We start from the raw sequence: 15483 nt of genomic DNA on the forward strand, positions 1-15483 counted from the left end.
TTCCTTTGCTTCTTTCAGGTTGAATCTTTTGTTGGTTGAGCATTGTTTAAAGAAAAAAAAACATTTCCTGAAATGCTATCTGTAAGAATCGTTCCTCAGTCATGTGACCAGTCTGCCTCTTAGGCTCCTCCCATTTCCAGGTGCTTCAGTGTCCACACTCACCTCAAGCCCCTCATCTGACCCTCCTTCTGCTGCTCTTTTCCTTTGAATGGTTAATCTTTCATTTCCTCATGGCCGACAGCAGCAGTCCTCTGGTCCTACCTCATTGTGCCCGCCCCCTTTCCTCAGATTCCGCCCCCCAGTTTTGCCCCCGACCACCATTTCGACCAGTCCACCCTCTCTCCCGATTGCCACACCCCTGACTGCGGAGTTTATGTATGTCTGTCCTGAGCTCGTCCGCTCTTCGTGTGTGTCTGTGTTTGTTTCTGCATGTTTTGCGTCTGGCTCTGTGTGTGTGTGTGTGTGTGTGTGTGTGTGTGTGTGTGTTTGACTGCACATGTGTGCGTGTGCGAGGCGGTTCGGTCATGTGTGCGTGCGTGCAGTATGTGTGTATGCATGTTGTGTGTACGTGCTCTGTGTGTGTGTGCGTGTGTGTGTGTGTGTGAAGGAGCCTGGCCTCACAGATGCCAGCTCTGTCTCTCTCTTCTCTGCTGCAATGACAGTTGTGGGCAACTCTGGTTCTGGTTCCGGTCCAGGTTCAATCAGGTCTTCGCGATACTGGAGAATCGCGACCAGACATTGATCGTGAATCTGCAGGTCCCCTGCTAAAGAGCGGTTTGGAGCTTACCGAGGGCCCGACCTTTGGCTGGTGTCCGACCGCACTTGTCCATCTGTCCACCCTCAGCTCCTGAGGTCACGACTTTTGTCATTGCAGGCAGAGCTGGCTTCTCCCATGGCTCTTGTTGCCCTGCCCATTGCGTTCTCGTTGCCATCGATCCCCAGCTATATATGTATATATAGTGCATATATATACAGTGTATATAATATATATATATATATATATATATATATATATATATATATATATATACTGTATATATTTATTTATATACATATATCTAGAGTGAGAGAGAGACTGACCTTGTTTCATTTCCTGGGTTCCAGTTCCTCTCCCCGGGGCCCTGCCTTCCTCGCCAGTGACAGCACACCCCAGCATGCAGTGCTCCAAACTCCCAAAACGCTCCTCTTCCCCCCGACTTCTCCCCTCGCTATCTCTCTTCTGTCCCAGAGGTCGTTGGTCTTTGAACGCATTAACAAGTACGGCGCCACGTTGTCTCGTTTCTGCGCGGTCATCGCCGCCCTGACGCCAACTGCTCATCTGCTCATATACAACTTTTTATACCCAGTGCTGCTGTTCTCAGTCGCTGCTCTCTGATTGGTGTGGAAACGGTGACAGACACCCAGTGGGGAGACGAAAGAGGGCGGGCCAACGGGGGTGACTGACAGGTCAGCCTGTGACAGCCTGCTTTCCCTCCATCACCGCCAGGGGGGCCGAGTGCGAACACGTGACAAACGCGTGGCGCAGAGGAATACGTGCAAGAAGCACACCGTCCATCCCTTCTAACACACACACACACAGACACACACACACACACAGACACTGCAAACACACATTGCGCTCTGTCGCACACAAAGTGCACACGCAGTATGCAGTCTGCCAAAAGTGCTGTCCCTCTTTGTTTTCGGACACAGCCACACACGCGCACACACGCGCACACACACGCGCACACACACACACACGGAAGAGCGCCCGCTCTTCCCAAAATAGAGTCAGGTGGTGTTTACGCCAGGCTCTGCACTGCCCCCTGCTGGCCAGGCTGCGCACCCAGCACTAAAAGGTGTGAATTCAATTAGAGCGCCCAGGATCTAATGCAGGCATTGGGAGGGTGGGTGAGGGGGTGGGTTGTCCGGCTTGTGCGCAAAGCTTCCTCCGGGAGACACGGACCCAGGCGAGATCACAGGTTAGCGTGTAACTAGTGGGAAACACGCAGGACGTGTCGCTCTGGGTGACGGGACAGCGTTCATCCAAAGATCATTGTGCAAGAGGCAGCCCCCCCCACCCCCCACTGAATCAATAGCTCATTTCCCTTGGAAACAGACAGATGAGGAACCAGCGGGAGCAGCACAGAGAATGCAAATGTTTCTGCGGCGCCGGATCGGACCACCGAACGGCACCTGTGACATCACTGTCCATTCGGAGCCTTTCAAACCATGACTCGTAACGGGGGGGGTCTGTTCGTTCCAGGATGACTGCCGATACCAGCCGGTACTCTACTCGTGCTGCTGAGCTGCTGGAGAAGTGTTTGCGGTGTAAACTACCCACGTCACATGGGCCCACCCTGGTCTCACGGAACATTTGCTCCTGAGTGTCGGTCCTGCTCCTGCTCTGCCCTCTGACCTTCCTCTGCTCTTCTGCGCGTTCGGTCCTCCTCCATCCGTACGTCTGCTGCTCTGAGTCGCCCGTTTCCCTCGGCCTTCCTGCCCCCTTGCATCGCCCTCAGCCTCACCTTCCTCTTCCTCTGCTCCTCTGTTCCCTGCTCTTCCTCCTCTTTCTCCATCTCCCCCTCCTCCTTTGTCCTTCCACCATCTCCTCATTCCCTTTTCTCTCCCTATTCCTGTGGATTTCTTTATCCTCAGACATTTCCCCTACTCCTCTCACATGCACCTTCTTCTCTTCTATCCCTCCATCGTCACCTCCTGTCCTCGTTCCCTGCTCTTCTCATCAGTCCCCTTCCATGGCCTTCTGTGTTCCTGCACTGTTAACACTCCTCCATGACGGACCTCGCCTCCTTTGTCCCTCCATCACCTACTGGAGAACCTTTGTGCCTTTCCGCTCCTCTGCGTGCTGCTCCTTTCGGCTGTTCCCTCCTTCGCGTCTCCCGTTTCCTTCCGCTCGCTATTCGCACCCTCGTCCGTTGAGCTACACTCTGGGAGGAGGGAGAGCTGGAGAAGCGCACGTGTACGAGAGAGTCGATCGCCAAGGAGGCGCAGTCGGTGTATTTTCCAGCTCACAGAGCAGCCAGCATCAGTGAAGCTAAGGGCATCTCCCGGGTCAGCGTGAGTGACGGTGACAGCGGGGCAGGGTGCGGCGGGGCGGGGCAGGCGGGGCGGGGCAGGCGGGGCGGGGACGGCAGTTTGGAACAGTGTTGCTTCAGGAGCAGTGGGGTGGTGCTCCATCATGTGAGACTGATGAATGACGAGATGCCGAGGGAGGGATAAACACGCAAGTACAGGTGGTGAACATGAGGACGAGGACGAGGACGATGAAGTGGACGAGCAAGGAGGTGCAGAGGTTCGAACACCCCGGGTTCCGATCCTCTAACACACGTGACGCTCCAGATTAAGACCATGTGACCCTGGTGCCCCCACCTCACTCCACCCCACCCCACCCCACCCCACCCCACCCAACCTGTGCTTACGCTTCTACGCCGTCTGCACTGCACTGCTAACACCTGCACTTTCTTTGGCCCTGTAGGGACGTCGTCTTGTTCCGACGGCTTTCTTTGCGCGACCCGTGGTTTGGGTGGCTTTCCTGGGGGTGGGGGCAGGGGGGGAAGCGCCTCCTATGAATCACATGAAGGCGTGTGTCATTTTTAGGTAATAACCTCTTCAATTAGAAGTGTAGGTCAGAGCCCCTCTCTCACAACGCATCGTTCTTCTCTTTTCTCCACATAGATGTTCTGCTCTCTCCATGTTCTCCGAGACTTTGTGCCTAATCCTGTTCTCTGCGTCTCTGTGCAGCGTCTTTCCCTCCGAATGGCGGCCATTTTGCGCTCAAAGCTCCGTGCCCGGCGGTCTCCCTGTAGGTCCGCGCATCCCCGCGCTGGCTTACCCCAGAGAGCCCCGGCGCAGCGGCTTCGTGCTCATTTAACCTTGATGCTTCCCTCCCTCTCTCACTCCGGCAGCCCGTCGCTCTTCTCTTCTCTTCTCTTCTCTTCTCTTCTCTTCTTTTCTCTTCTCTTCTCTTCTCTTCTCTTCTCTTCTCTTCTCTTCTCTTCTTCTCCACTCCTGACACTCGCTCTCACCCCCAGTCAAGGTCGACCTCGCCAAGGTCGACTGTATCAGGCGAGCCGGAGCTAAGGGTTTGGCTGCAGAGCGACGGCACTGGGAGAACAGCGAGCAGAATGGCAGATGCACACACACGCGCAAACACACACACATACGCACAAACACACACACACGCACGAGTCTTCTGCTCTCACACTCTTCTCTTCTCCTTCCTTGCCGAACTCATGCATTTCCTCCTCCTCTGTCCTGTTGCATCCCTTACTCTCATGCTCCACCATGTACACCCCCACCCAGACATGTGCCCCACTCTGTCCTCACGTAGGGATGTGTGTTCATGCGTGTTCATCTTTCTGTGTCGTCTCGTGATCGTCTGTGTCAGGATGCGAACGCCTTCCGACTCGTGGGAGCGTGTGTAAGGGTGTGTTCCGAGTCTCGAGTGCGCCCGTCTGTGTGTTGGCACGCGCGCGCGTGTGTGTGCGTGCGCATCCTCAGTCTTGCGTGCGAGTGTGTTTCCACTGCTCAGCCCCCACTGAAGTGACACCGCACTTTCGATGCACAGTTAGGAAGAGCCGTAGTGAGTCGCTGGCACCGAGCGTCGCCCCATAGCTCAGAGACGCAGAGTGTGCAGGTAGCAGCAGCTTGAGTTCCATTCACAGCAAAGCATCTTCTGCGCTCCATTGCACACCGAACGAATGGCCGTGTGCTGCTCTGCTCTCTCTCAGTTTCTTCTGTGTTGCTCTCTGTCCCTTCCTCCTCTCTGTCTCCCCTTCGTCGTTCGACTTCCTCACGACGTCCGCCGCTCTCCTCCCTCGGCTCTGCCCCGCTTCCTGTTTCCGTACCTCCCATCCCAGTCTTTGTGTGTCCTGGGACCCTCAGAAGGATTCAGCAGGCAAGTTCCGTCCAGGAGGCGGAGCACCAGTCCGGGGCCTGGTGCAAGGACCCGCTGCAGTCGGGGGACCGGCTGTACGTCATGCCCTGGACTCCTTACCGTACGGACATGCTCTATGAGTATGCGTCCTGGGACGACTTCCGGCAGAACCGCGCCACCACCACCTACAAGTAAGTGCCCCCCGGCGAGTGGCGTGGCGGTTAGAGCCGCCTTGCGCTCAGGCAAGCCGGGTTCCAGTCCTGCCTCCTGCGGTAGCGCCCTTAAGCGAGTTGTGGGTACAGGTGTCTCAGCGCTCTTAAGTGTCTTTGGAGAACAGTGTTGGATGGATGGAGCAACGAAGATCCCCGTGCCGTGTCTGCTCACGCAGTTTGAACGTGAGCTCTAGATGTCCTGCAGGTGCTCAAAGAACCATGTTCGGAAAATGATCTGGCAGTATTGATCCCGCATTGCCAATCGTTGAGTCAGGTCATTATTTTCATGGTCAACTTTCACTTCCTTGGAGCGGTCAGTAAAGTGAAGCTTCGCCACTTAGCCACAGGTACTAACTCTTATATACTAACTAACGCTGGTCAACCTCGGACAGCGTGGTAAAGTGCGTGCTCTTCTCTGCAGGCTGCCAAACAGGGTGGACGGCACTGGGTTTGTGGTCTACGACGGCGCCGTGTTCTACAACAAAGAGCGCACGCGCAACATCGTCAAGTATGACCTGCGCACACGCATCAAGAGTGGCGAGGCGATCATCGCCAACGCAAACTATCACGACACGTCGCCCTACCGCTGGGGCGGCAAGTCGGACATCGATCTGGCTGTGGACGAGAACGGCCTGTGGGTCATCTACGCCACCGAGTCCAACAATGGCCGCTTAGTAGTCAGCCAGGTGAGGGGTCGAAAATGAGCTAAAAGTGTCCAAGTGGTGTGAAGACATCTAGAAACTGGCGCTAAAGGTGCCGTTATGGGATCCAAAGGTGCGTTTGGAGCTCATCTCAGCAGAAGAGCTGACAAACTGGCAAACCGACCCTCACGTACAGCTGTGATGCAATCGATCAATATAACAAAACAGTGCAGTAAATGATCAATGGACAAAATTAGAAAATGACGTAATGGTGTGAATTAGTGCACAACTTGAAAGTAATGTGTTACTGTTTATCAAGCACGTGCTTTATTTGCACCTTAACTGTTAACTTCCCTTATTATCATTTTCTGCACACCTGCGGAGGAGGGCAGGTGCCGAAATGCGGGTCCAAAGTTTCGTTATCAGACGGTGAATTTCTTCCTTGCATCGTCTGCTTGCGAAGGCACTTCAAGTATAAACAGCTTAAGTGAAAAGTGAAATATTTGCATAGAATCATCGATTTCACATTGATTTGACTTGTTTCATGCTTCATTATTTTGTGCATCGTTTAGTGCACATATTGATTAGCTCAGATTTTTGTTTCCTCTTTTCAGCTTATCGTGGCAAGATTTTCAGTGCAACACCGTGTCATCCGGCAAAGTGCATCGTAATGTATGACATGCACTGTACACACATCATGTGTGGGTTTAGGGCACATCATCGTTATTTTGTCCTTCACTTTATTCGTTTGCTCACATTTACCGTACTGTACGTAAAAGACGAGTTGTTCCGCTTCCCTGCGCTCGGCTTTGAAAATGAGGCGCGATGGATGCAGAATGGTGGCGACTGACGCTCAGGAGCCATCGGACGTGAGGCTGGTGTCTTTCCATGGGTGTGGTCTTTATCCGCTGTGTTTGCCCGCTGCTCATGCGGAATCCCCCCGCCAGGTGAACCCATACACTCTGCGCTTCGAGGGAACCTGGGAGACGACTTTTGACAAACGCCTGGCCTCCAACGCCTTCATGGCTTGCGGCGTGCTGTACGCCGTGCGCTCCGTCTACCAGGACGACGACAGCGAGGCAGGCGGGGACCTCATCCTGTACGCGTACAACACGAACCGCGGTCGAGAGGAGCCCGTGCACATCCCCTTCCCCAACCCCTACCAGTACGTGTCCTCCATCGACTACAACCCTCGCGACAACCAGCTCTACGTGTGGAACAACTACTATGTGCTGCGCTACCCGCTGGAGTTCAGCCCACCGGACCCCACCACTGGTATGCGCTTGTCAACGAAAAAATGAAGAGGAAAATTCTGTTTGGTTGTGTGAGTCTGTGTGTGTGTGTGTGTGTGCTGGACCTTGTTTTGTTTACCTCGTTCACATGCGTTTGTGCTGAAAAGCCCCCACCACGTAAAGCACCTTAACTACGACACGTTGGTGCAGCAGACAGCTAACAGAGAGCCGACGCTGGCCTTTTAATAACGTTTTCATTTTAACGGTGTGTTTTTACCAATGCCGCAAAGCGCTGGACAGAATGTTCTGGGGGAGACGGCAGCCAAGGACAGCCGGGAATAATGAATGAGAAGCTGAAAAGGGTGTAAATGCGATTGCTCAGCGGGAGCGCTTGTGCAACGTGTGTTACATGGTGTGCGCTTTCGCACTTCACACACTCAAACAGTGGGGCACTTTGACTGCAGCCGCTCAGCTTAACTGCCTCACTCTAGGAAGCAACAGCACGACTCCTCCCGGGCCTCGAACCAGCAACAGCACGTTTCCTCCAGGGGCTCAGACCTGCAGCTTGGTGGTTGATAATCCACGGCAGTAATGTAAAGCGTGCCGCCTGCTGCCCAACATGTCCGTTGATTCACGACCGCGTTTTTCGTCGCGCGTCATATTTCGCACCTCGCTTTGACGGACAGATGCCGTTCTGCGCCTCGAGAGATGAGTGCGCTTGGAGGCAGTCGACCGGGCGCTGCAGCGGGCTGCCTCCCGAGCGTGGGCGCGCAGAGCCGAAGACTAATTAATTTCGAGCCTTTCTGGGCGCTAGTTGAGGGTCCTGCTGTTCCATCTGCTTTGGAGAAATGAGTGTCACCGGATGTCGAACCCGTGCTGACTGAGGCAGAGGCGGAGCTTACGGACGAAGCGACTTTCTCATGCCCGTCTCCGTGTCTCGCTCTCTTGCTCAGACCCTCTGACTACCACCCAGGTGACGAGCACCGCCGCCGCCAGGCCCTTCACAGCCACCATGGGCCACCCTCCGAGCCCCACCACGGCCCGCCCGCTGCCCCCCACCTCTCACCCCATCGGGGCCATCAACAAGGGACCCGACGTGCGGCCCATCACGGCCATGGTGCCCGTGACCCGGCGGCCGCCTCGCCCTCTGCCCGGGGCAGAGCTGCACACCTGCGAGGGCAGGGTGGCTCGGGGGGTCCAATGGCCCCCCACCCAGAGAGGAGAGATGGTGGAGAGACCCTGTCCCAAGGGCTCACTGGGTGAGTGTGTGTGTTTGCGATTGTACAGCCATGCTCTCAGTGTGTGAATGTGTGTCCTCTTTACAACTGCTTTCTTTTTGTTTTTGGAGATATTTCCGACATTTTTCAGGGGTTCGTGTGGTTTCGTTGTTTACGTGTCTTGGATTCGGACACTTTGTCTCTTATGGACGCCGAGAGGTGGCTCTCTCACTGGAGGAGCGAGGTTGCGCTGCTACAGGATCGCAAACGGTCCTTGTAAATACGTCTCCGTAGCTGAGTTGCTGAGATTATGTGTCGTCGTCGCTCGGCGGGGAGAGCCACACGAAACGGGTGTAATTGTAAAGGACGCATCTGGAACGAGATTCGGCGTGCAGTGCCACTGTGTGTGTGTGTGTGTGTGTGTGTGTGTGTGTGCGTGTGTCTGCACATGCGCGCATGGATTCTGCTCTCATATGTGCCAGTCTCCGGACTCCCCCACGCTCCTCTTGGGACTTGGGACTTTCTTAGTTCCTCGCGTGCAGCTCCCTCCCCGGGAGATCCATTGGCACACACACACACACACGCACACACGCACGCTCACAGACGTGTGCTCTGGAGCAGCCGTGGAGGAGAAGCAGCGAGGAGCAACGCTTGACCTCTGATCGAGCTGTGTCTGTGAAGCTCCGCTCTGTTTCCTCACATTTCCACTCCTGCACCTCTTTCCACTTGCTGCTTGAAGCAGCTTCAGGGATGTGAAAAGGGCACCGAACCCCTAGGACGTGGCGGCCCCCTCCCTGTCCGTCTTCCTCCTCCTCCTTCTCCTCGTCCTGCGGTTATTCATAAGCTGGTTGAGGATGTGTTTTTATGTGGTGCCAACCATGGAGGACCTTCCGTTTGATTCCAGGCTGCTGCCCTTCCTGTGAACGCGTATGCGACCCACCAGTGAGGGGTGCGGCACACACTCGCCGTATCGGCTGTCCCTCTTCTGGCCTCGTTCACCTTCGCATGAGTCCATGCTTTCAGAGTATTTATTTGGTTTCCTTTACCTACCCAAGATGCCAAGTGTCCTTGCGAAAGAATGGACCCAGTTTCCGTTGGGTACAGAAGAGCAGTGGTTGTTTATACTGGTTTGAAAGTTTCCCTTCAGCGATGAGCCATGCGATAAGCGATGAACTTAGCCTTTGAGGGTCTCATTTTGTGACTGTCCTCAAAACCTTTCAGGCTTTCCATCTGTGCTCCTTCTCCATGCTTACATCCGCCATCTTTCCTTCTCTTTCACTCGCCTCTTTGCACCTTTCCTATCCCTTTTTCCTCTGCTCCCCTCGTTCCCTCCTCCTGTTTGCAATTCCTGCACTGACTCCTTTCCCGATACACTCCGTCTGTCCCTTGGTCTGTCTTGCGTGTCTGCTGGAAACCCCCTCCCTCCTCTTCTCGCCTTGTCGTCATTCATTGTTTCTCCCGCTTTCCCTCCTTCCTTCCCTCTTTCTCTCCACAGGCATCGCCTCGTACCAGTGTCTGTTGTCTCCAGTCATGTGGAGCACTCGAGGGCCCGATCTCAGCAACTGCACATCTCCGTGGGTCAGTCAGGTGGCTCAGAAGGTGAGTCCCAAGCTCGCCTGCAGCCTTGAGGTAGACGTCATTCCGCTCTTTGAGTCTTCAGGATTCGGTTTTAAACGGATTTTCCTTCAGCCACCTCGTCTTTTGGAGTCGTTGAAAACAGGACCGTAGTCCTCAGCGCTTACTTGCTTCCTTCGGGAGTTTCGTGCGTCAATTGTAAGGCTGGAGAATGAAGAAATTCCTCTGTTTTAAACTTCAGCCCATCCTTGTACGGCAGCCATTTCTGGTTAATGTTCTTTCTGATGGTAACATGCTTTTTGAGGAAGGGTCACTGAAGTCCCACCCTGTGATGTTTGTCACATCTCACAAGAGCATTAAGATGTTCCCTTTCTTAAACACACACACTTTGTTTGTCTTGCTTCTTGGACTCCTTCCACTCTACGCCTTCGTGTAGACATAGACTCAACCCTTCAAAGGTCAAGGTCTTTGCCACAGGAGGCTGCAGTTAAGACAGAAGTTCCCCAGGTCATCTCTGTAGTATCCATTTGGACTTTGCAGTTGTCCTTGAGGAAGCACTGAGGAGCCGCTGTTTGTTCTTGAGCACACACCTCTGTCTGCACCCGTGTGGTGTTCGCATACAATCTTCTCAGATCAAGAGCGGTGAGAATGCGGCCAACATCGCAGGCGAGCTGGTGAACCACACCCGGGGGCGCATCCATGCCGGGGACGTGAGCTCATCCGTGCGGCTCATGGAGCAGCTGCTCGACATCCTGGATGCGCAACTGCAGGCGCTGCGGCCCGGCAACAAAGAGTCGGTCGCCCGTAACTACAACAAGGTAGTCATGCAACAACGAGTTATGCACCTTCACTCGAGCAGACAGCATGCAGCATTTTCACCTACGAACCTGTCCTTCTTCCTTTCAGCTGCAGAAGAGGGAGCGCAACTGTCGAGCGTACATCCAGGTGATCGCCCCTGCTCTGGTGTTCCTCATACCTTTGTCCCTTTAGCCTGTCCAGATCAGCCTCCCGGCTCTGGTTCACTTTTTGCTCCTGCTTCTCCAGGCCGTTGTCCAGACAGTGGACAACCTTCTCCGACCAGAGGCTCTTGAGTCATGGAAGGACATGAACAGCACGGAGCAAGCGCACACAGCCACCATGCTGCTGGATGTCATGGAGAAGGGTGCCTTCCTGCTGGCCAACAACCTGTATGATAGCCGCTTCACAGACCATGCCGCCAACATCGGTGAGGCTGTCGGAGTGTCCGTGTGTAAGCATGGCTCTGTCTACATGTCTCACATTGCTCTTTTACACACGACAACAAACATTAGCAGGGCAAATAATAGCATCTTCTTTGTTTCTGTTCTGTGTGTGTGTGTGTGTGTGTGTGTGTGTGTGTGTGTGTGTGTGTACCAGACCTGGAGGTGTATGTGCTCAACACAGAGATGGAGCTCCAGGATCTCTCCTTCCCACAGTCCTACACCAGTGAGAGCACCATTCGACTCTCTGCTTCCACCATCAAGCAGTACAGCCGCAATGGTCAGTTCAGCATCTCGAGTCCCTTTAGCCTTGTCTTCATGGCCTTCCCAATTTTCCGTTCCTTTACATTTTGGCTCTCAGGACACACATTTCCACCAAGAGGTAGTAGAAATCAGAGTAAGCTGAAGTGCAGTCATCGGTGGACAAAGACAGTGGTACACGATACATGTCAAAGCACAGCTTCTTCATCTGGTACTTCATTCTGCCGGCACACACCTCTCTAGCAGCTGCCTATGGAAGTGACATCCAAGTGGCATTCGGATGAGCCCAGATGAGCACCACATCAGCACGAAAACCGAGAAGCTGCAGACCTTTGATTTTGGACCCGTGGTTAGTGAGGTAGCTGAGCGGTCATAGGTGGAGGAGCACGGCACTCTTGCTGGGGTGGTGTTGAGGGATCGGGTGCTGCAGGCGATGGGCTGCAGATCCTTTGACTCTCTTGTAGGCTGCAACCAGAGTGGTGAACTTGATGCTGGGAACTACAGCCAGCCTATGGAGAGAGAGGAGGAGGAGGGGAGGTAGTACTCGGGAAAGCTTTGGCAGCTCAAGCACAGCTGGAGAGGTTGGATGGAGGAGCCCGAGAGGGCCATCACCACGCATTCCTAGTCACAGGTTCCTTCTAGCAGATACAGCTTTATGGTAGTCAGCAGGAGAGGCCACTGTAATCCCTCACTGAGCAGCTTAACTACAGCCGAGTAAGACGGATGCGAGCGGCTCCAGTCCTCATTAAACCTATTATTTATGACTCTTAATTGAGTGGTGTATTTTTATGTTGATGAAGTGATAGTGATAAGCTCGGCAAGGATTTTACTCACTCAGGATTTAGTTTTTCAGCCTGAGCATGGATGAATGGCATCTACTTGAAATGAGTTGTTGTTTTAAAGCGATATGTGACTGAGATTGAGAGGCGATGTGCGTGTGAGTGATTCGTTCAGCGATTCGCCTGTGATACGACGGAGGGGAGAGGAGCGAGGCGCGTTGATTGCCATCATTCTCCGAGTGACGCCGCAATAACAGCCCGGCTCCTTTCATCGGTCCGTCTCCTGCTACCTCCCCGTCTCCCCGCCGCCTTATCCGCCTCGCTCATCTCGGCCCACTTCCCTCCTTCGCTCACACCTCCCGATCTTTCCATCTCTCCCCGATTTGTGCGTTTGTCTCCTCCTTCGTCTCTCTGTGCTGTCAGGCCGAGATAAGCGTAAAGGAAACGGAAGCAGAGCGTGGATTCGTGTGGAATAATATCGTCGTCTGAGTTCTTGCACAAGAACTTCCTGACACCTCGTCTCCGTTTTCTCTCACTTCCCCCATCTTCTTCCGTCTCTCCAGGTCAGGTGAAGGTGGTCTTTGTGCTCTACAAGAACCTTGGCTCCTTCTTGTCTACGGAAAACGCCACAGTCAAGATGGAGGTGGAGCCAGGTTCCGGGGGGCAGGGCCTGGCCGTCAACTCGCACGTCATCGCCGCGTCCATCAACAAGGAGTCCAGCCGCGTGTTTCTCACAGAGCCCGTGGTCTTCACGCTGAGACACCTGCAGGTGACGATGGAACTGGCACACCCATAGCCAACCACCACATATCTAACAGGCGATGCAGAGCGCTGATCAAAGCAAAAAACCCAAACCGCAGCCACCTTCAAGACATTGACCAGACGGCCCCCACACACCCACATAGTCGTTCTCAGAGCAGAGCCACACGTTCAGATAAAGAAAGACATTGACATGACGCACAGTAAAATACACACACCAGACTAGATAAGACTTTGAGAGATCCCTAAACAACGTAGGTCTTTCTAGAAGCGGCACAGTGGCAAATATTGGAATACACACACAGAAACACACATACACACATACATGAAGTGCAGTCTTCTGTGCTCACACTTACACATGTGAAACAACATGTGTTCGCAGCGCTCTCGGTGTGCATTTGTTTCCCACAATCATCTCCGTCCTTCACCTGTGCGTCCATCACACTTCAGCTGTGAATACGTGGAGTCAGTGCCGCAAGTTGGGTCACTCATCGTGCGTCCTGAGGTCTCCATGTGATCTCAAGATACGAATGAGCGTGTTTTGTGTACTGCCACAGTGTAGCAGCCCCTCTTCAGGATTTAGTGCCGCTCTCCCTGCCACATCCGCGCTGTTCGCCAGCGCAGAACCAAGTCATCTGGAATTTCGCCCCACTGTCGAGGGCGGATGTGCGACGGCAAAGGACCTTTGCCATCGTGGGCCACGTTCGCTCCATCGCTGATGCAGATTTTGAGCTCTTTTTGAATCCAGCTGCTGTTCTTTCTCACAGCAGAGCTGAGTGAAAAAAGCAGCAATAATGTGACGGTGAACATAATGAGATATGGCGCAGAAACACGTGCACCACTGCTCATATTTCGGAGCTCTTCCCACTAGCTGAAGTAACACTGAAACATTTACACTGAAATTACCGCTTTCCCTAGACTCTTTTCTCCAAAGTGATGTGCAACTCAGAGGGAACAAAGTGCATGAAAAACAAAGAGCTTTAGACACACACACACACAGGGTTAGGGACACACAGCTTGTGTGTGTGACACCACCATGTTGCTGGTTCACATCCCTCCAACAGCTCCTGCAGAAGTGACATTCAAATTGAAAATACATAGATGATCATAGCAGATGGTGTTGGACTCACTGAAGGAGCTGTCAGAAGATCAGGAGAGCAGGAGAGCAGGAGAGGAGTGACTCTGATCGGTTCAAGGCCATTCTTCAACGTGGGAAGGATTCAGCAGCTCCAAGGGACAGAGGGAGCCTGTTACACTACAAAATTGAGAACCTACTCACTTTCAAATATTGGTCCCCCTCTAAGTAGGATCACCAAGATGCCAGAGATAGAGGAGCACAGTGCTTTTCCTGGGGCTCCTGTATGTATTGTGGTACTGGTCCTTTGACCTTTGATCCTTGTACACCGTTTACATGCAACTTTCGAAAATCTTTTGTTGACTTGTAAGTTCATATAAGTCCCTCTCGCGGAACTGGGATCGAGCGAATACATCTGTGTAATGGCTGTGTGTCTCCACCTTCAGCTGGAGAATCACTTCAACCCAAACTGCTCGTTCTGGAACTATTCCGAACGCTCCATGATGGGCCAGTGGTCGTCCCAGGGCTGCAAGCTGCTGGACACCAACAGTACCCACACGACCTGCTCCTGCAGCCACCTGACCAACTTCGCTGTGCTCATGGCTCATCGCGAGCTTGCTGTACGTGCCCTGGGTGTACACTGGAGTACACTGCGCGAACACTGGAGTCCACTGGGTGTACACTGGAGCACACTGGAGTAAACTGGACACACACATGTAAACACACAACATAAATGCAGCGAGAAGAAAGTGCTCGTTGACCTGCAGACATGCTGGTATAAGTCACACTGCTCTTTTCACTGCACTCTGCGGCAGAACCCGGACCACATGCACAAGCTCATCCTGTTCGTCATCACCTGGGTGGGCATCGTCGTCTCCTTGGTATGTCTGGCTATCTGCATCTCCACCTTCTGCTGCCTGCGGGGCCTGCAGACTGACCGCAATACCATCCACAAGAACTTGTGCATCAGCCTCTTCATCGCGGAGCTCCTCTTCCTCGTCGGTATCGACAAGACCGAGTATCACGTGAGTATGACACTGTTCCTCGTGGCGCAGCTGAGACCAGAGCGCTCACGTTCGGCGTGATCCTCCTCAGAGGAAAGCAGAGACGTGCGTCACGATGCGTGTTGGAGCTGCTCACGGTTCTTCCTGAGACGTCTTCATTTGCCCCTCCATCTCCGCGCAGATCGCCTGCCCCGTCTTTGCTGGCCTGCTTCATTTCTTCTTCCTGGCGGCATTCTCCTGGATGTGCCTGGAGGGCGTGCAGCTCTACCTGATGCTGGTGGAGGTCTTTGAGAGCGAGTACTCCCGCAAGAAGTACTACTACCTGTGTGGCTACTGCTTCCCGGCGCTCGTGGTGGGCATCTCAGCTGCCATCGACTACCGCAGCTACGGCACCAAGAAAGCGTGCGTGGAGCTCCTTCTGCACATTGTGTCGAAGAGAGTGTGTTGGGGTGTGTGGGGCTGCGCACACTGCGCATGTACATGTGTCACTCTTTCATGATATAATTCATTTTGGACTCTCCCCCTTGTCAGGTGTTGGCTGCGAGTGGACAACTACTTCATCTGGAGCTTCATCGGACCCGTGTCCTTCGTCATCATGGTGAGCCTCTCCGTGT

At 53.7% G+C, this 15483-nt stretch overlaps 1 protein-coding gene across 4 annotated transcripts in view; it reads left to right on the plus strand.

Moving 5' to 3' along the window:
* The window catches only part of LOC108919737 (adhesion G protein-coupled receptor L1-like), a 71000-nt gene that overhangs the window by 47321 nt on the left and 8196 nt on the right, over positions 1 to 15483 (plus strand). For 2 of the 4 annotated variants that reach the window (XM_029251944.1, XM_029251947.1), the window contains 14 exons: positions 4860 to 5067; positions 5510 to 5774; positions 6677 to 7004; positions 7915 to 8220; positions 9674 to 9777; positions 10386 to 10571; positions 10660 to 10698; positions 10798 to 11002; positions 11149 to 11271; positions 12595 to 12800; positions 14312 to 14485; positions 14681 to 14890; positions 15051 to 15271; positions 15401 to 15467. In XM_029251944.1, coding sequence (XP_029107777.1) covers positions 4860 to 5067; positions 5510 to 5774; positions 6677 to 7004; positions 7915 to 8220; positions 9674 to 9777; positions 10386 to 10571; positions 10660 to 10698; positions 10798 to 11002; positions 11149 to 11271; positions 12595 to 12800; positions 14312 to 14485; positions 14681 to 14890; positions 15051 to 15271; positions 15401 to 15467 — 2642 coding nt within the window. The remainder of the gene's footprint in view (positions 1 to 4859; positions 5068 to 5509; positions 5775 to 6676; positions 7005 to 7914; positions 8221 to 9673; positions 9778 to 10385; positions 10572 to 10659; positions 10699 to 10797; positions 11003 to 11148; positions 11272 to 12594; positions 12801 to 14311; positions 14486 to 14680; positions 14891 to 15050; positions 15272 to 15400; positions 15468 to 15483) is intronic. The other 2 variants (XM_029251948.1, XM_029251950.1) reach the window with 1 other exon arrangement.

The sequence above is a fragment of the Scleropages formosus genome, chromosome 1 (assembly GCF_900964775.1).
Source record: "Scleropages formosus chromosome 1, fSclFor1.1, whole genome shotgun sequence".
Lineage (NCBI taxonomy): Eukaryota > Metazoa > Chordata > Actinopteri > Osteoglossiformes > Osteoglossidae > Scleropages > Scleropages formosus.